The sequence below is a fragment of the Lutra lutra genome, chromosome 15 (assembly GCF_902655055.1).
Source record: "Lutra lutra chromosome 15, mLutLut1.2, whole genome shotgun sequence".
In the NCBI taxonomy this organism is placed as follows: Eukaryota; Metazoa; Chordata; class Mammalia; order Carnivora; family Mustelidae; genus Lutra; species Lutra lutra.
Window position 1 is genome coordinate 14,571,122 of NC_062292.1, and position 21,257 is coordinate 14,592,378.

Sequence of the window (21,257 nt, forward strand, 5' to 3'; positions counted from 1 at the left end):
TATACAACTTTCAATGGCAGTGTCTTGGCACATATCAAAGTTCAGAGAAGCCTTTAGAAAAAAAAAATGTTTTGTGGCAGCCTAGGGAGGGTCTCATCTTTCCTTCAGAAAATAGTTCAAGGCTCTTCTGTCAAGCTTCCCTACTTAGAGCTTTTTCTCCTCCTGCTTCATAAAGTTTAAAGCGGATTCAGTGGAGTTCTATGATCTATTTCCTTTGAAAGATTGTTCCTCAGCACAGAGAGGCCCTTTGACTTCAAGAGTGCACAGATTCATGTCTTTAGGTATCATGTGTCTGACCTTATCAGTTACTCCATTTAATGTCGGAGAAAAAGTCTCAACTCTTTGTGTTTGTCTGTTTTGCCTCTGTGAAATGATTTGGTGAAAAGACCATCCTTTTTAACACACCACTGAGAGGCCGTTTCTGCTGCAACCTACCCTGTGGCTTTTCTCTCTTTAAAAAAAAAAAAAATTGTCCTTGTGTTTTGTGTATGGATGAGTTCACAGTGAGAATAGAATTATACAAGGGCAGACGCACACACAAAAAAAATCTTTTGCTTTCCTCCCTCCCCGCCCCCCCCCCCCCCCCCCCCCCAGTGATCTATTGGCTCTCTTGGTGGCTCTGCCCCAACAGGAGAAGGCATTTAGCAAGCACAGAGGTGGCAGCGTAGTGCTGGGAAGGCAGTGGGCTTTCCCTTGCTTCGACCTACCCCTAAGGCCTTCATAATTAATTGTCCTTCAGAGATGAGGGAAGTTCAGAGACAGTGTGGGGAGTGATGTCTATTGTCTGACATTCACTTCTCCTTGCCTCTGCTCTTTTTTTTCGTCCCACAAAGGGTTATCAATAGGAGAAAGGGAGCAAGTTCTCTGCGGAGAGCCGCCGCCGGTGGTGGTTGGAGCTTTCGGTGGGATGTTAGCATTGTGTTCGGTCCATCCTGGCTTCAGTGTCTGGAGGAGTTCTGACAGCCTTTTGAAACCCAGCCTGTTTATTTCGTCTGGATGAAACAAACTCATTTAGCCACCTAAAGCTTGTTCAGAAGTTGGCGATCCCTTTTCACGTGGACGATAATATTTTAAATCAAATTTCCTCAGCCTCCTCCCACCCCCGGATTTGATTTCACTGGAACCCGTTTGGTTCTTTTTCAGCCGCAGGGCAGAAAATGTAGAGCTCGTTCCCTCATTTCTCTTAAGTGTCTCGGTATAAATTTCCAAGAGTGAGTGTTTCTGCAACCGGTCTTTTTGGTGAGGCCTAGGACTTGGGTTCTTGAAAGTAGATCATTCCCGTTTGAAAACATTGTGTCACCTTCAGTGATTGCCTTAAGCCGATCGTCAGTGCTATTTGGTAACATGACACAAAACAATGCAATCTGTGTGCCCCCCCCCCGCCACCCCCCGCCACCCCTGCTTTTTTGGCTGAGACACAAACTGAAAGATTCAATGTAGAGACAGCTATTCGAGAAGTAAAGGAGGAAGGCCATTAATGATTATTATACTTCTGTTCCTGTTAAATAGGGTGAAGCCAAGAAAAACAAATATAATTGTTCTTCCAAAGAGCGGTTGAACGGGCACATTAGAAAGGTTTAAGATCTGTTCGCTGTCGGGGGCACAGGGACGTCGAGGCTGAAGGGAACCATCTCTCAAGGAAATCTCTGGGTCTCTCAGCGCAGCTCTTCCTGGAGGAAGGGACCCATCACTTGATGTCCAGAAGTGATTCTGTCCCCGTAGCCTCCTTGAACAACTTTCCCCACAGACCTTTTGGTATTTAAAGAGAACCTGTGTATGGAAGTTGACACAACTAATATAGTCATAACCAAAAAGGGGGTCATAAAAAATTAAAGTTATTCTTATAAATCTTTCATCAGAAGCAATGAAAAGGGACACGAGGGTAGTCTCGGTCCTTTGTGCTGCAAGCTCTTCTTCCGGGCTCTGGGCTATTGTTCTCGCAGCTCCTCAAACAGACTTTCACTTTCAAACTGACAAAAGTCACTTAAAAGCCAGACAGCTGTACTAACACACCCACCTGAGCGAGCGGGAGCCGCGGGCAGGTGCTGAGCCCTCTGCGGGACCTGGTTTCGGATGGGCGGGGGCCGCCTCTGCCCGCCCGCCTGCCCCCGCCCAGGCCCTCGCACCCAGGGGGGCCACGCGCGGCCCTTTCGTGTCCTCCCTACCCAGGTGCCCCCAGAGTTTTCTTGCCTTCTCTTTACGGCCTGAAACACGGACGTCCGTGATCGTATTGATATCTGAGGTGGGAGGGCCGGGGCCAGGTTCAAGAAAAGTTTGAGCCCAGAACTTGGGAGAAGACCGAGGGAGGGTGTCTCAAAATTCTCTCCTTCCACTTCCCTCTTGCTTCTCTTCCTTCTGCCTTTTTTCCTGCCAGTCTGAAGCTCTCTCATAAGCTTTTCTGATTGCTGCTGCCTCCTTGGGAGCAGCTTGGGTCGGAGGAGAAGCACCCACCGGTGGTGGGGACAAGCCTTACCTCGGGATCGAAGATCCAGCTAGAGACAGCTAGGCTAGGTGACTCTGCCTGCCTCCCAGGCCTTGGGGCAGCCGCCGCCATGGGCCGTGGCGAGTCCTCCCTGTGTGTGTATTACAGGCCCCCCCCTCCCCTGTCACCTTGTGTACAGTCTGGTCTGTGACACTGATGGTGATTATGTCATTATTTTGCTCTGGGGGCCCTGGCACATCTGCAGAGCCCAAGCACATCTTCTTTGTTGCGCTGGCAAACATCCCACACCACAAATGCTTCATTAGCCCGGCTGCCGGCCTCCTTGCCAGACGCGAGTGCCCAAGCCCAGGCTTCTCTCTGCTCCGTTCTTTTGTGTCGCTGATGATCATGTATTCATCTTCCCGGTTCTTCCCCATTTTCCTCGACTTCTGAACTCCAGATGTCCCAGTTTTCTTGCCCAAATCACTCTGAGGTCCACAATGAGAAGCAGGGTGACTCTACCCCTTGACCCAGCCCCACCCCCTTGCCACCTTCCTACTTCTCCGTTCCCCAGATGGATGGTGACTTTGCATAGCTCCCCAACATGAAGGCTGACATTTTCAAACTTACAGTTTGCCCAGATACCAAGGGACAGCTCCCGGGGTCTGATGGTAGATCGGGCTGGGATGGGGAGTTATTAGATACCGCTTGTTGGACGGATGCCTTTCTTCTGCATGCCACTCCTTTCCTCTCCTTGGTTCCTTTATTTGCTTTCTACGCATTGCCACATTTTACCAAGTTTCAGAGAGCAGTCTCAAATGCGAGTGCAGGAAAGATTCTTCATGCTCCGCTGTGCATGTTATGGTCGTCTGAAGGTTCTTTTTCTCTGAATGGAATCTTCATCTCCACTCTACCCCCTACCAAAGTCCCCTGCCTCCTTCTGCGGCCCTAACCTCCCCAGCCCCAACAGTGACCTATTATTAGATATTTAAAGTGATTAGCACTTGGATCTTCTGGAAAAGAGCTAAAACATTTCCCTTAAGTCTTATCCTGTGTATTTCACAGAACCACAGCTTTTGTGAAGGTGTGCTGGTTTCTCCATTAACTGCAGTACATTCCCGAGTTTAGTATCTTGGGCTGTGATGGGTGCTCCATAATTAGGATGTTTAATTTCCCCTTAAATTTGAAGTAATTGGTCTGTGTTACCATACTATCAGTAACTTCCCCAGTAGAGAGTTTAACCAGTTGTTTTTTTTTTTTTATCTCCTAACTACCGCAACATAAGATATTTGAAATGTCTCTATCACTGAGTAAGACAGAGATTTTTTGTTTTAAGGATTAAGTTCATATTTTTATGGGAATCATGGTCAGGCCCTAGGACAGAGACAATAGCAACGAATAAAGAAAACTCTCTGTGAGGAATGAGTTGTTGTATCGTACCAGATCCGAACACATTCCAGTCAGAGCCCCTTTTTGAATATTAGGAATGATCTGACTGGGAGAGTGAAGGGAGAGGTGGTCAGATCTGTTGGCTACCCAGCCCCCTGGGCAGAAAGCCTGTCAGGAGAGGCTGGTACCTGTCACTGTTGGAATCATTTTCAAGAGACTCACGATGTCCCTAGAACATTCCCAAGCTTCCATTATTAGCTCATTATGGTTTTATCACCCATGGGTTTATTTAAACCTTTTTTTTTCAAACCTAACTGCATTCTCAGAGTATACCACTCCTCAAGATAATAATTCTCTAAATTTATTACCTGCTGTGAAAATTGCATCTTCTTTTTATGGCTCTTAAAGTGATTTCCCTGGAACTCCAAAGGGATCTCCCTTGTTATAATATCCTGGGATTTGTGAACAGGACTATGGCCATATTCTCCATTTCCTTTCTGATTTTATAGACTTTGATCATTCCTCCCTCTTAATCTTCATCTCTCCAGATTAAGGGGCTCTAGTCCTTTTTAAAAATCTAATCCCATACAGTAAGTGGGCTGCCCTGGATCATTTTTGCTGCCCTTCTGTAATGCGTTTCTGGTGTGACTGTGTCTTCTCGAGGGACGGTTACACTTAGCAGACCACAGGACCTAATTTGAGCTATGGGCAGGCCACACTGTGGTTTGGTGGTTGTACCTCTCTCACACACACCCACTGTGATTTGTTTTGTTTGTCCCAAAAGTTTATCCTCAGAAGTTGGATTTCTTGAGTAACATCTCAGTAGCGGCTTTTTGGTTAAGATGGTCCCATGAGAACAACTGATAAGACTTGGCAAGTATTCTTATTCTGGCAAATCTGAATGTGTCTCCAGGTCATACCCAGAGAAATAAAAAAAAAATTTAAAAAAACAAAAACAAACAAACAAAAAAAACAAGGGGCAGATCCACCATGCTATGTTGTCAGGATGTTTTCAGTGTTCTTGTAGATGAAGTATCAGGGTATTTGATATCATGAAGACATGACCTTCGTCTTGGGCTTGAGTCTTTAAAATGATAAAACTAGGGCAAGAAAGCTCTGGCCTCTGAACTATTCTCAGGCAGGAAACAAAATGTTTACTTATAAGTCAGTGTTGTTTTATATGAAAGCATCACCTTGAGATCTTAAGAAGGAAATCCTTTGGGGGAGTCTTTGCAATGTCAGTGGTCGTGAACTAATAATAGTGCAGAACCTAGAAACATGGATTCTGGAACTGGCTCCTGGGGTCAGATCCCAGCCCTTGAAACCCTGACAAGTATGTTACCCTCCCTGTGCCTCAGTTTCCTCATCTATTAAATGAGGAAAATAATAGCAACTACCTCACAGAGTTGTCTTGAGAATGACATGACTAGACGTGATGACCTTAGCACAAAGTAGGTGCTGTATAAGCATCTGCTTTTATTAAATCATGCAGCCAAGTAAAACTTACCTTGTTGCTGTTATCAGTAGCTCAACTCTTGCACCATTTCCTGCTGACCCTAAATTGGCAAACAAACAAATGAGCAAACAGGGAGTTCTCATCAGAATTGGGACAAAGAGTCAACGCAAAACTGGTTTTAAAAAGAGAAAGGGAGTCCTCCTGCCCCAGGTGTGGCTGTAAAGGTGACACCAGGCTGGAACGGGTCCAGGATTCCGGAGTCATGGGTTCCAGATGAGAAGGGTAGCAGTGAGGGGAGGGGGTCTGGCAGAGGGAGCACCGGATTGGGGGGGGGGGGTGTTTGCCTCTGACAACACCTGCCTCGTTGAGCTCTACTTTGCTCATCTGTCAAGTAATAAGACGAAACACGGAGCTTTGTTCTATCTCTGAAATTCGGTGATTCTAGAAGACCTTCCACATTCTTGAAATAAATCCTGGGCATGAGGCAAAGCTTTCAGCAGTGACTGTGGAGCACCTAGGAATCCAGATGGTGTCCATGTAGGGCCACTTCGACCCTTGTGGTTCTGCTGTGGCTTAATTATCTCAGTGAAAGTCTCTAGGGTGCCCATTTTCGTGTTCTCCCAAGGCTCTCTTTGCAGATCTGAATCTCAACAGTGCCCTTGGAGACGTGGCAACTCCCATGCTGGGATTAGAAAGACTAATTTTTTACATTCATAAACATCTATTGACTGAATTGGCACGATCATTATACTCTGCTCACTTTATGTGTTGTGTTGGCTGGGGCAGCTGAACAGTGAGGACATTTGTGCCGAAGCCCTCACGCAAGTGGGTTTTCTAGGAGATGGAGCAGAACTGAACGAACTGAGAGAGGGCGTGTATACCTGTTCCCACACGTATCGCACTATGGCACACCTCCCCCCAACCACCAGAATTTGCGCTGTGCGTGAACCTCTGTCTAAGATACAACATCTGCCCTCGTTCGGGACAGAAAGGGTTGTTTCGGATAACTACCTTCACTACTGGGCTGGGTTGGCAATTTTTGTAAAAGCACACCACCTTTTCTTTTAAGGACTCCCAATATGGTGGTAATCTTGATTGTGAAAGTCTTTCCCAGTGGGATTTGGTATGTGTTCATGCATTTGTGGTCAGTAGGTATCAAATCCTCACACAAGTCTTTTGGATATGTATTTTTCATCTTTTTAGGGTCCTAGTCCCCAATTTCTGGGGTTTTTTTGGGGGGGGAGGGGCTCCATAGCATTTTAAAGTAAAATCTGGTTCTAAAGGTGACTTTTAGTAAAAGGTAGTATGTTGCTGAGAACAATTGTGGGGGTTAGAGTGGTGCAAAGGCAGAAGAACAACCAGAAGCAGAAGTGGGTAGAGAAAGATGAAAGGCTCTGGTTTCAAGGCCACCGTGTTTCCTTTAATATAGAGACAATTTTCAAAGGTTTCTCATTTTCAGTGGCCTGACGGTATGCAAGAAAATCTGTATATCAATTCCTGTAATTGCCTTTCTGTAGGACCAATGCAAGAGCCAATCCCTGACAGCGTCCTAAGACTCCCCATCACAAACATTACCTCAAGTCCCATTAGGTGTTGGCATGGGTCTGGAAGGCTCCCAAAGAGGCCAGGAGCCGTTCAAGAATCAGTTCCTCCCCTTTCCCAAACTATTTCCCTTTCTTGAAAAAGGAATTTCAGTGCCATTCCAAGCTCTTAGGTTGCTTTGAAATACAGCTCATCCTTCCTTTTGCAAAGGGTAATTGTGGAGGAAAGACCAACAGAATATTCTAGAAACACAAAACAGAATTTCTCTGAGAACAAAAATCCTTTCGTCAAAACCAAAAGATCTGATGGAGGCCTTTAATCCCAGTCCTTTCTCAGAGCAGCCCCAATATTATTTGGGATGCATACTCTGTTGTCACCGGAGTGGCGGTCTTTCCTAGGATCTGGGGATCTCAGAAACACTCTTTTGATCATCATCCGTACCTCATGGTGCCTCCTCTGGTGCTTGCCACGGGTGATGCTCTTCTCATTGTCCTGCCTGAACCTCACTTCCTAACAGTTTCTCCCTGGGCTCCTCAGCTCTGTTAGCATGAATACGGGACATGCAGACTAGCTTCCATGTTAGTCTAGGCAAAGCTCAATTACGAAGATAAACCCGCGGCAGAAAACAATCACGTAATGCATTCTTGAACGAAACAGGAGTAACTGTGGATTATCTGTGCCCCAGCTTCCTTTCGTGCAATATTGGAGAGTTTATGTCTTGTTGTTTTTGGATAATCTCCCATCCAAGAATGGCACCAAGCTTGGCCCTATTTATTCTACCACCTCACCCAGTAATTGTAGCAAAAGTTAAACTTTAAGCACTATCAGCCTGTCTTGAACTCAGTTACCAATGGCACATAATTCGTGGGGCTACCTTGAGGGGAAGGGAGTGAACACTGCTACATGAAGGTACGATGCTTGTTTTTCCATCTAAGTATGGAGCTGATTCATTTGGTGTGTTGTGAAGGAGGTCCGGACTCCTCCATCTCGTACATTTGAATGTTTCCCGGCAGGAACATTTCTAATAAAATGCTCCTCATCACGGCAGAGAAGGACTGAAGTCTTCCTGGGCCTTGATGATCGCTGGGTGTGGTTTCATTCTGTTCCCATAGACATGGGCAGCCTTCCGTGCATCTGAGGAATGGCATGACATTGTAGGTTGACTTTGGGTGAATCAGTCCCAGCCACCGTACAGGAACAAGTAGTGTGCTGACCTGGTGAGGCACATGGGATTAGTGAAGAATGAAAGTGCATTCGGGACCGTCGTTAGCCCTCAAGTTTAGCTAAGAGCAGAGATTGGCAAACTATGATATATGGGCCAGATCCGGCCCTCAGCCTGTTTTTTATGACTCTGAGCTCAGAATGGTTTTTATATTTTTAAAAAAGTTGTAAACAAGAAGAAGAATATGCAACAGAAAGAGAATGTGGCCCACGAGGTCTAGGTATTTACTATCTAGCCCTTTACAGAAAAAGTTTGCCAACCCCTGGTTTGGGATTGTTTCACTGTCTTGGAGAACACGGACTCTCTCCGAGTCCTGAGGTTTCAAAACTCCATGATTCTTGGGTGAAATAGTCTTGGTCCAGGTCTTACCTGAATAGCCTACCAGAAGTGTAATTCCGGCAGGAGCTTCCAGTTATGTCTAAGATCTAAGAGTATCTTCAACGAATCCTGGGGCTAAAGAGATTAGGAAAGTATTAGATTTCCATTTTTATTACTTTTTCTCTGGTTTTTTTTTTTTTGTTGAATTTTATTTGTTCATTTGTTTTGTCTATTTAAAGTTGGAGTCACTCTTTGAAACATGTGCAGAGTTCAGGAGGGAAGGAACATTTACTCTGTCACCACGAACAACATGATGATCATTGTGTTTCCTGACATGTATGCCACAAAGACTTCCAAGCATGAGCACATAAACTAGCCCTTTTTGTCATATTTGGTGAACCAAATTTCAGTGCCACAAAATAATTTCGACAGGGTCATAGAGTGTATTATAATGGCATTTGCCATTCTGTTCCCAGCAAACTAGTTAAGTACTTCCTTTTCTGGGGCTAGAAGAGAGACGGTTTTATTTCTCTTGCTATCTCTATCAAGTTTCCAATGGAAGGTTTATGCCATTTAAAAAGCATACACGCACTATTAGCAAGCAGAGTAGCTGTTAAGACATTCTTTTTTTTATTCTCAAAAGTCACAATTCGTCAAAACTCTCCATCCAGGGCGCCTGGGTGGCTCAGTGGGTTAAGCCGCTGCCTTCGGCTCAGGTCATGATCTCAGGGTCCTGGGATCGAGGCCCGCATCGGGCTCTCTGCTCGGCAGGGAGCCTGCTTCCCTCTCTCTCTCTCTCTGCCTGCCTCTCCATCTACTTGTGATCTCTCTCTGTCAAATAAATAAATAAAATCTTTAAAAAAGAAAAAAAGAAAAAAAAAATCTCCCTCCAAGCACAGCTCTTGATCATCACGTGATTTTTTTTAAATCAACACATACCTCATCAACATCTTGGAGGTGTAGAAATTTTATTGTGCATTCTGTATTTTCTAAATAGCCACTTTGAAATGAGGAAAATTCAATTTAGGTAAGGAAACAAAGGGAGCACTCAGGGCACATCTCCGCCCTTCCTCCACGCTGCTGTCAGAGAAGCCCACACGAGGGGTGATTGCCTGTGGTGTCCCCAGCCCCTCCCTGCCCACACTGCAGACCCAAGTTCACGTCCCTGATGCTTTTTCATGGAACTCTGCTGTCCATTCAAGGTAGATCTTAGCCTCCCTCGCTCCCTTCCCATGTGACTCTTCATTCTGTTTATTACACTTCCTCAAGTGGGGCCATTTCCACCATGTCTCTCTGGTGGCTCCTCTACCAGCATCTCCACGGACTGGTACGGCACCGGAGGATGCCATGCCTGTTCCCTTGGAAGTCTTCCTGCCACAAGCTCAATGTATGTCCCCGCCGCAGCGGCAGACGGAGATACGCGCTTTCCTTTTGCCACTTTTTCTAATATCCCTGCAGCTCTTTCAGTCTGGCTGGGAGCAACCTGGGGACCGTTGTGTGGGTCTGCCTCTCCGCTCGGTCCCCCATCCCCGCCCCGGCACATTAACATGACATTGCGTGGTGTGCACAGAACGGGAACAGCTTCCACCAGCTGAAACCTCTGATCCCAAACCCACTAGAGAGTTTGGCTTTTGGATTTTGGCAAGAAGGCCTGTTGCCCATCAGGTCAGCATGAATAAAGATTTCTTTCTTCCTTTCTTTTTTAAAGTCAAGCACCAACTGACACTGCCCCCCCCCCCCAGCTCCCTTTCTCAAGACAATTTAACCCCTTCTCCCAAGTACATTTTTTTTTCTGAATGCATAGGATTTTGTTTTATTCTTTTCCTGTGAGACAACCAAGAAATCTACTCTATGCAGAATCTGAAAGCCAAATCAATTCTAAGCCATCTTATCATTTTTAAAGTATGTTTATCCAGCTTTGCAGTAGGAACAAGCAGACTGTTTGAAGGCCACATACTTTTCAAACCTTGGTTGCAACACGTTTGTCCCGTTTTGAAACTGTCTTTATCTAGCCGAGAAAACGAAAATCTATTTGACAAAGTGGCACTCTGGCCAGTTTATCTTGCAATATGGCTTTAGCTCACTGAGTCTATTGATTTCCTTAAATTAATGTTTACAGAATGCTACTGAATTTTGCTCAACAGAACATTGTTCTTTTGAAGGTTTGTAAAAAAAAAAAAATATGATACAGACTGTTATTGCCATGTGTTCCTTTGCTTAGAGAAAACGTGTTTGTTTTTGCGTTTTTGTTTTATTGTGTGTTTTTTGTTTTTGTTTTTTTTAAGGGCAGCCTTGAACTATAGCCACTTCCTATAAGCATTTACTCTTCACATATTTAAGTAGCAAAACACGTTACTAGGGAAGTGAGCCCGCTCTTAGGCCTAAAACTGCATAGGCATTATGCTGACCCAGTCCCGTGTGGTCCCCGAAGGCTGAAGGCCACTTGGAACATCAGAGTGAAAGAGACCTTAGTCCGAAGCCCGGTTGCTGCCGCAGAATCCTCCTCTGCCTTTCTTGGTATCATCCGGCCGGCCTCGGCAAGTGGCTTCGCAGCCAGGACACCCCGGATAACGCCAGGCTTCCAAACACATGTGTGAGATCCCAGTAAAATTTAAACACCATGTAGCCGTTTGGTGGGAACTCTACCTCTTTCTTTGACCATGGCACTCAGCGAATCTCAGGGGACCATTTTAGAACTGGCCCTTCAGCTCTATGACAGGGGTTCAGATCACCATCATGAAGTGACTGAAATAAAACTTGGGAAATACGAAGCAACTTTCTCAACTTGTTGACTCGGGCCATAAGATCGCTCAAGCAAACATACTCAAAGCATCTCTCAAAATACTGCCTTGTACACATTGACTCATCACACGGAGACACTTCCCAGGAATTGGACCCTTCTTTAAAGGTTCCAAGCATCACCTTACATTCGGGGGGTATTTTGCGCTTCCCGAAGCGCACCCATGTTTGCTCTCCCCCTTGGGCCTTCCCTGCCACGTCGGGGCATCAGGACGCGATCCCACAATGCACTGCGCGCGGCGTCCGGCGTCATGGCTGCCTTCTGGGCCGCTGCGGCCCCGGGCGAGCGCTCAGGGTAAATGCGAGCCCCGGCCGCAAGGGAGACCCCGCGCCACGGCATCTTGTGATCGTATTTGATAGCTCCAGGTTTCTCCTCTGCCCCTGACAGGAAAATTCCGGGAGAATGAGACAGTGGAGAGGAGCAGCAATGTCGTCTCTGTTTTTTTTTTTTGCCTTTTCATCTGATAATCTTGGAGGAGTTACTAAAGCATCTGAGTTTATCCATTTAAGTCCACTCTGTCTGCAGTGTAAGTCCCCAGCTTGTGCCACTGCCGTCAGGAGCTCCGTCTCTCCTTGATCAATATTTACTTAACAAACAGCAGGGATGGGAGAGTTTGTTTAGAGGAATCATGTGCGCACCAGGGTGAGCGAATGCTCGGGAAAGTACTTTAACTTTGTCTCCTTCCCTAGGACCTTTGTGCGCGTGTGTGCGCGTGTGTGCACGTGTGCACGTACAGAGGCCCTTTCTGTTTTTAGCTTCTCCAAAGACACTTAGAAGTCATCTAGAAAATGCCTCGCGAAATGTGATTAGTGCATTGTTCAACTCTAAGAGAACTCATGATGTAAATTCAGGTTTGAAAGCCCCAAGTTCGACTTTTCCTTTTAGGCTCTTACACAGGTTCAACATTTTGGAAAGACTCTTGGGATGAACAAGATGCACAAGCATCTTCCTTTGACCCCGCTCAGATGAGTGGGAGGGAAGGAGATGCAGATGGAGACAATGAAAACAGTTTTGACAAGGCAACTCTAACTATATTTCTGATGGCATTAGAGAGAGAGAGAGAGAGAGAGAGAGAGAGAGTGTGTGTGTGTGCGCGTGCGTGTGTGTGAAAGCCCAAGGAGAAAAGTAGCTCTCCAGATTTTCAAAGCTGCTTACCCAGTTTTTGGAATTAGATGTGTCTAACGCTAATAATAAATATGAATACCGCGGCGTTCAAGTTTAGAGAGCATTATTCTTTCAACTTCACCGAAACAATTGCTTGAAGGCTCAAGTCTGTCTCCAATGCAGTTGACTTGGAGGCATCTGGGTCTAGTTGGAGGGGTTTTGTTTCTGTGTGGGTAGAGGCTGGGGGAGGCTGGGGGAGTTATTTATTTATTTGATTTTGTGAATTGGAGTTGTAAAGCCATCTGAAATATTCATGCAGAATTGTCTGAGAAGCCCGTTTCTGTTTTATTTACTGCACAGTAGAACAGCCACAGTGGATTAGTTCTACAATACCCGTAACAAAAGCCCAACAGCTGATGCATGTGATGTTAGGAGGTGACAAAACAGTTAAAGTATGCTGCTGGCTACAGGCAAGCAGTCAGCAGATGCAGACAAAAGGGTTTGTGACAAGAATAACTCTCTCTCCAAGGCGAGCAGTGAAGAGTATCCAAAATACCAGTACCCTTTTCTCCTTGACATTGTCTTCTTACAGTCAGCATTTTATTGCCCTTTTATAGTATTAAAAAAAAAAAAAAGTGGAGGAGGAAGAAGAAAACCCACACACAAACTAATTCACCAAAATACTAGCCACAACGTTACTTTTCCATCCGTTAAATACTCCTGCCCATACATATGTTCCTTTTTACATTTTCCCTTCAACGTGAGTTTGAAAAAAAAATAGTTTAAAAGATAAACTGAATAGATGATCTCCCTTGATAAGATCGTAATCTATTGATAACCTTGATAAACCATTAGAGCCTTTGGATGTTGGGGAGGGACTGGGGAGAGAGCTCCATGCCTGGTTTGTTTTCCCTCCATTTCAGCAAAGATCATTTCACTGATAAAATGGGGGCAGTGGACCAATTTTTCAAGGGGATGGAGGATGGAGAGGTCTCCATGGAAGCTGTGCAAAGGGCCAGGTTGAGGAATCCCGCAAAAGGCTAAGTGATGAGCTTGGGGATCTTTCAGAGGTGTGAAAAATCAGCTTCTCTGTCTCCAGAAAATAGGGGAGGCTGTCTTCTTTTTAACCTTTGTAATTCCCCTTCTATTCTCTGTGACATTCATTCAGCTGCCAAGAGCGTTTGGCAAGGTTTGGGCCAGCGAGCACACTTCCAGTGACCACTAACCTTGGTATGTCCTGACACTTATGATGAGTGTCTGCAGGACACAGAAGGCAGGCAGCCTGCTATGTCAGGCTTTTATTATGTACTGCAGAGGCTAGGGACAGTCAGTTTAATAAAACAAATCATCCTTGAAGGTAAAGCAACTGGGAAGAGGAGGAGGAAGACAGGGGGAAAATGTGTCTTTGCCACTCATTCTGGGGCGGGTGGGGGGGAGAAAAAGAACAGCAGAACAACCTCCCACCCAACACACTGTGCGTGTGCGCACATGGATCCATGTGTGCGTGCGCACGCGCCCAACCCAGCCACAGCCGGAGCAGATCTGAAAACGTCCTCCCGATTTCCCCATTTCATCAGAGCCCGTAAGGCCCTTGTTTGCTCTGAGGAGACTCAAATACAAATGATCGTGATGAGATTGGTAGACGCTGATAGCCAGCCCCCTTCAGATTTATGAGTGCATTCAAGTACCTCGTCGTAATTCTCTTCTCCTCCAAATATCAAGGCAAGGAGAGGCAAGACCATTTGGGGTGAGGTTCCTATATTGGGATGCCTTTTTATCAAGCAAAGTTTCCATTCTCCTCTCCTGAAGAACACTCAGCACAGCAGCTCCCACAATAGCTTCAGAGTTCCAGCCAGAGACTTTGGAAGCCTTTTGTTTTTTCCCTGTGGCATGTCCAAAGGCACGGCCTTCCCTCCCCCCTCCCAGCAGCCTGCATTGTCTTGCATTCCAGGGACTTGATTGACTGTTGCCACCTGATGCTGAGGAGACACTCTGGGGTTCATTCTGCAGATTGTTAGGTTCTATTAAAAGAAACCTAGATAAGGGATTACTTGTCACTAAGGGATTTTCTGCAGATGTTTATTAGTGATTGGAAATCCATTAGGTGTGAAGAAGTACAGAAGAATATGGGCAACATCATTCTCGTAAGCCCAAATTCTAAGGCAGCCCCCCCCAAATCAGAAAGGGCCCCCTTTTAGTCTGTTAAATGGAGTTGGGGAAAGTTTTAAAGCAGAAAGGGGTAAGGGTCTCTTTTCTCATGGGTGATATTTCTACCTGTGGATGGAACTCCTTGGCACTCTCTCAAAAGATCAGTTGCTACCCATCAGTTTACCTCTCTGGAGCCACCAGAAAAGATTAATTGCTCTAGCATTAGAGGATCTCATTATCAATTGCTTTAAACCAGCCCAATCTGTTGTACGAGTATTGCCTCAAAGTAAGCCCTAAATTAGCAAACCATTTCATTTGTTCAAAAAGAATTCATCCCTTCTCAAACATAAACCAATATCCTAAGTCTCCTCCTGGGAATCCTTTGTACCATTCACATTTATTTTGAAGTTCCTAGCTCTTCTGTGGTTTTTCTCAGCCACAGATCCACAGCTTGTCGAGGTTTTGATGCCCCATATAAATAGAAATCACTGAAAATGCATTAAAAGAGAGCCAGCATGGTTTAATGATAAGACACCTGGACATGTTATTTCATATGAGTCTCTTGTTCTCATAATTTATTCATCTTGTAGAGTCTCATAGTTTCTTCATCTACAAAATGACTTTTGAGGTCTATTCCAACTCTTTAAATGCTAGCTTTTAGCATTATTGAAAAAAAATTTTTTTTCTTGTTTAAGTATCGAGGAAGAAGTTACGTGTGACTCCAGAGCAGTGTGGAGTAAAGCAGAAGGCAGGCTCTCGTTATGAAAGACCATGCAAAAGAACTTTGTTAAGCATTGTGGCGGAGACCCACAATAGAAACCGTGGCTCCTTATCTAAAGACACGTCAGGGCAAATTCATTACAACTAGATAGAAGCAGGCGAAAAATTAAACCACACAAGACACAAATACAAAAGATGGTGAAGGATAGCCCAAGATTACCACCAAAAGAAATGAATGTTCAAAACAAGAGAAAACCCACTAAAAGTCATTAACAAGCATGGCAAATAATAATAGGGTGGGAGAAGCACACCCCCCCCCCCGCCCACCAAGTTACTTTGATTTGCCTCAGGCACCCCCTAGAAACTTCTCTCCCTCCTCTAGCACTGATGCTGTTCTAGATGCATCTCCTCTCCTCTGATGGTCTCAAACAATACCTCTGCTCCCTTGGCCCCGGGTACGCCAGACCTCCCGTGGGCCCTTGGTGTGGAGGAGCTTCCGGTCTTCCCTGACTTCCTCTGGAGGAGCAACCGTACCCTGTGTCCCACACTGCTCACTGCCATGCCCTGCTGCGTCCCCAGTTGTTCAAGGAACATAGATCTTTGTCATGCCTCTGTTGCCAATGGCAGGGAAAACCACACTTCTTGAAATGCTTATTTTGATAAATGCCTATGATTATGTTTCTTTAGCATTTGGCTAACAGCTCCCAAACCAAGTAGTCAGGGTGGGTAGTTGTACCTGCCTCACTGTTCTCCAGCCAGATCCCCTCTCTCAGTAATGCCCATCTGATAAAATGTGAAGGATTATCTTTGAGGGAAGAGGGGAGAGTATGCAAAAAGGCTGCTTAATGACTTTTTTATTTGGGTGTGAGGCCAGTGAGAGAGCTAATCCCTCCTCTAGGCTCCTCCTATCCCACAAATACTCATTTATCTGCAGCAGTTTTTGGGAGAAATTACCAACATTGTGTAGAAAATTTAGATGAATTCTCATCAGGGAATGGCCATTGGGGTACAAGGGTTAGCACATCCATGGGGGACAGGGCAGGGACAAGGGGTTGTTGGGATGATTTTGGAGAGCATTGTCTGGAGAAACTGGCTGGGGTGTATGTCTTTGGAAGAAGCTACTGAAAATTTTCACTTTTTCTAGACTCTGATAGGCCCCACATGGGGTCCTTTCTTTTTCTGGGGAATTAAAATCCTTTAATTTTCTTTACAAAAGACAAGTGACTTACCTTTGGAAGGAGTGAACTTCTTTGTCCAATTTTAAATGTATGAAACAGGGATGCCTGATGATCATTTTAGTTTTCCTTAATAGTTACTGTCATTATAAAATGGTCCATTGCACAAATTGAGAAAGAGTGGGAGAAAGAGATCAAATCTGTTCGACATGATGATACCTCCGTGTAGTTGGTAAAATGGCATATGTGAACTGGGATGAAAATCTTTGAACCCTTCCGTATGTGTGGACAGATCTGTCTACACGTACAACTGTAGTGACTTTACTTCCTCATATATCTGCACTTACTATAAAAGTAAAACTTTACTAATGCAGAAGTACCCCACTAAAAGAAATCTACTGAGTGTCCATGTGTACATGGGCCATTAAGAGTTCACAGAACGGCTCCGCAAATCCTTTATCTTGGTGTAGGGAACAGAAGCCATGCTTTACCTTGGGTAGCTGACAGAGAATACTAAGGACATCAACAGCTACCCCTTTCCCTGGACAAGACGTTGGACTATTAAATAAACAATTGAGAACACACGTACTTATTAAATGAATAAATGGATAAACAATTAGGGATTCTCAAAAGAATATTTGGAAGGGGTGCCTGGGTGGCTCAGTCGGTTGAGCATCTGACTCTTGATTTCGCTCAGGTCGTGATCTCAGGAGTGTGAGATCAAGCCCGATGTCAGGCTCTGGTTCAGCATGGAATCTGTCCTTCTCCATCTGCTCCTCCCCCCGCGCCCCCGCTTGCGCTGTGCGCTCTCTCTCTCTCTCTCTCTCTCTCGTTCTCTCTAAAATAAATAAATAAAATCTTTTAAAACATAAAAATAATAAAAAAATAAAAAGAATATTTGGAGGATATTTGTCTTAGAACGTAAGGACTTTGAAAAATTCCCTTGATCTCTCTGAGCCTCAGTTTTCTGCACAGTAAAAAGGGGACAGGGACACCTTATAGAGATGCTGGGAGAACGGAATGGGATGATTCACAGTCTGTGCATAACTGAGTGCCTGACACATAAAAAACACTCCAGAAATGTTGTTTTTCGTTAGTTCCTATCAGCTGCATGAATCACTCTTATGGAGTGATTCTAACTCAAAGTAAAATAATTTCTGATGTAGAATTTTAGGACTCGGTAGAGATTTTGTATTTTGGGACTCAGTGTGAATGTCATCCCCTTATCCCTGTCTGTACGCAGAGCACTTTCTGGTGCATGTTACTCCTGTATACAATTTAGCATTTGGGTCAGCAGTCCTCTGCTGCTATGAGAAGAAAACAGATTTTTTGGTTTTCTTCATTTACAGGGGGTTTCGGTGATATCAAAGCCCAGTGATCTCTTATTCTACTTTTGAGAACCACACTTTGTTTTCATAATGGAAATCAAAAGGAAATAGGATTCAAATTCTGAAAGATTAGCCGGAGACTTGCACCGGAATGCACCTGTTTAGTGAAGTGGGGAATCCCAGCCGTGTGTCCCCTTTTCTCACCTGAATATTCAGAAGGGAATCCCGGTTTTTCAGTACGTCTGCGTGTATCCTTTACACAAGTCCCTTTCTAGAACTTCACAAAGCTGTCCACCCCACATTACAGTGCTACTATATATAACGACTTTACATAAGAGAATAGAGGCCGGCCATTTTTAGCAAATGCAGGTGCCACGTAAAGCCCCTTTCTGAAAGAAAGAACTTAGCTCAGTTTCCTTTGAAGAACTAGAGACTTGAAACTGAAAACTTTATTAATGCCATTGTCCCCTTGTATCAGCAGGTTCCAGAAAGATTCCTGGAAGTTGCGCAGATCACATTACGAGAGTTTTTCAATGCCATTATCGCAGGCAAAGATGTTGATCCTTCCTGGAAGAAGGCCATATACAAGGTCATCTGCAAGCTGGATAGTGAAGTCCCTGAGATTTTCAAATCCCCGAACTGCCTACAAGAGCTGCTTCATGAGTAGAAATTTCAACAACTCTTTTCGAATGTATGAATAGTAGCAGTCCCCTTTGGATGTCTAAGTTGTACGTGTCTAGATTTTGATTTCCTATGGATGTGTATGGGAGGCATGGATATGTTATGAAATCAGCTGGTAGTTCCTCCTCGTCATCTTGCGCTCATTTTCTTTTGTTTTCCATTGCAAGGGGATGGTTATTTTCCTTCCGTCTTTAGTTTACTTTTGCCCGAGGCCCTTAACATTTGGAGACTTTAAAATAGGGTTAATTTTCAGGGAAAAAGAACTTTGACGTGTGGAAATTCTCTATTTGCAAGGAAAGGCATTTCAAAGATGCTTCTGCTTGATCGATAGTTTATCGCAAATAGCAGTTGGCAGAGGGAGACCCGTGACACGGCACTGCCCCACTGACGGTGACGTGTGTCTCCTGCTTTTACTGCTAACAAGGCCAGAACACTCAATGAAACCACTACGTAAACTTAAATATTTTGTTCGGTTTGAACTCCATAAGTCGCTTTGTATTCCTTGTTTAAAAATAATGCCAGGGGCAGATGAACAGCTCACTTTTCCAAAAGTTACCCAAAAAGCCAAATTCCAAAACCAAAAATAGTCACGGTCAAGCCTTTCCGTAAGAGAAACGGCGAGTAGGCCCAAACGGGTGTACCCGTTTCTTCCGGGGGCAAAGCTATTCTACACAAAACTGACTCTTTCGAGATGAGGCTGGAAATTCGCACCCGATCTTCCAGTTACGTCTGTAAGAGTTACAATCGGTTCTTCGTAATCAGTGAGTATACATCATTTTTGATAGAGAAACACCCCTTTCCCATCATTTTCTATTATCTCACTTCAGATATTAAAAGGCACATACGTTTCAAATGGACTCTTAACTTGGTTTATATGCTTCAACGAGTTATTATGTCTGTTTCATATTTAACACTTGTTTCCAAAAGAAAAAAAAAAAAAAGCAACAACAACAACAACAACACTATCTTCTGAATACCTTTCTCTAGTGAGGATTAAAGGACATCCCAAGTTGACCATAAAATTCCTGCCTACATTAGACTCTTGTTGACAGTGGTGAGCTGACTTGATCTTCACCTCCAAAGAGGAGCCCACGTCAGGATGACCTCTTTTCATACGCGATCCCACACTGCCCTGATGGATATCCCAAGTGGTGACAGTCTAATGAAGTGTTTCTTCATTTTAGGGACAGCATTTTAAAGCAACTGAGAAAGTCTCTTCGAATTCAGAAGCTAGTACTGACCAAATCGTGCGAAGCGTGTGTAGGCAGCATAGGAAAGGTTGGGGTTAACCCAAAAGACACAATTTCAGCACACGTAAGAAAGCCAGCTGCTGGAGTGTGCTTTCTTCAATGGTTCTCCTCTTCTTCCTTTTTTCTCTTTTTCCAGTTTTTCCAAGGTGTACAGTGTCCCATACTTGCTTTTAAAAGTCCTATGGCATTCACGCTTGTTTTCCCAGATGGGTTTTGTGCGCAGATGCAGTAAGAATTCCTTGTTCATTGTAATAGGCTTTTCCAGAACCCCCCCTCCCTCCCCTTAGGTCATTGGACGTACACTTAAAATGACACAGGAACAAACCTGGTATTTAGATTATACTGAACACAAATACCATTTTCCCTTAATTTTCATAAAAGTTACATTTGACTCTGGAGAATGCAGGTTGACCCATGTGACTAACTAGCTGACCCAATCGCTGTAATTTACCATCATTTATAAATTCTGCTGATGGACAGGAATGTATGGAGGCAATTACTGTCAGCACAAAGCCTTAAAACCTGCTGACTTTAAATTAAACAGCACAGTCCTATGATGCCCAGCATCATTCAGGAGGCTAACGGGCCCTCGCAGTGAGCAGCGACACGGGCTGGAACACCACTGTCTTCTCTCTGCACCCCCAACCAATGCATCATCCAGCTCGTGCTCCCCTACGTAGCACACACAGAGCCAGCAGATCCAATTTGCTCTTGTTCCGGTTTGCTTGGGGGGGGGGAATGTTTGGATGATCATTGCATTGGAATAAAAAGCAAACCAAAAAAGAAAAAAAATCCAATCAGCACAAAGTAGGGAAGCAATCTCAACTTGTGGTCACACTCTTTTGTCTTGCTTCACGTGAAAGAGTAGGAATTCATTGTTCACGTCCTGATACCACTGGGTCTTCGCTGTTCCATGTAATTCACATCAACGTCGTGTTGCCATTTGCAAGGTAGAAGGCAAAACCATAGTGTATTCACCTATGTAGACAGACTGCTAGTATCTTCTGATCTGGGGCAAATTCAGTAAGGATCCCAGGCTCATTTGGATCTTTAGCATTATTTTCCCCTGCCTTTCTAATTTAAGTAGACGGATTCAGCAAAAGTGTGTGTTCACAACCAACGTTGATGTGCTTATCTATGATCATAGCCGCTCGAGGTTCACTGAGGCATAGAAATGGTTTCAGAGTAGAAATTGCATGAGGTTGAACTCACCTCTTTGTTCGATCACTTTTGCTTTTGGGTGGTTTTTCCCCTTTTTACGATCACAAATCTTATACCTCCCAGTGCATTGGAAAGTGACAAAATCCTGTCTCTCAAAACTCCTACTTAACGATTCTGGGTTTGGTTTGGTTTGGTTTGGTGTTTTAATCGCCATCTTTCAAATCTCAGCTCAACTCTCACCAAGTGAAAATTGGCTACTTGGGAGAAAGTTAACTTCCTAGGAAGGTGGGAGGGACAGTTTACATGGGAAAAAAGAAGTCTAAAGTGCATGTTGAAATACCACATTACCACTTCTTTTCTGCTAACCCTAAATCATTTTTGCATATACACTTGAGGTGATAGTCTGTGCCTAGACCTAAAATGCACCAGCGGGGGGATTTTTAAAAATCCTTCAAAATACCAGTTTATTCCCAAAAGTACAATTGTTCTTGTGCCTTCTGTGGCTTTCGACTTCATCTCTTTGACTTTATTTCCAATTACT

At 44.5% G+C, this 21,257-nt stretch overlaps 1 protein-coding gene across 6 annotated transcripts in view; it reads left to right on the forward strand.

Annotated features, from left to right (window-relative positions):
* The window catches only part of PROX1 (prospero homeobox 1), a 50,022-nt gene extending 29,735 nt beyond the window's left edge, over positions 1-20,287 (forward strand). For 5 of the 6 annotated variants that reach the window (XM_047704601.1, XM_047704602.1, XM_047704603.1 and 2 more), the window contains one exon: positions 18,103-20,287. In XM_047704601.1, the coding sequence (XP_047560557.1) occupies positions 18,103-18,291 (189 nt within the window). In that variant the 3' untranslated portion in view covers positions 18,292-20,287. The remainder of the gene's footprint in view (positions 1-18,102) is intronic. The other variant, XM_047704606.1, reaches the window with a different exon arrangement.
* The last annotated feature ends 970 nt before the right edge of the window (positions 20,288-21,257 follow it).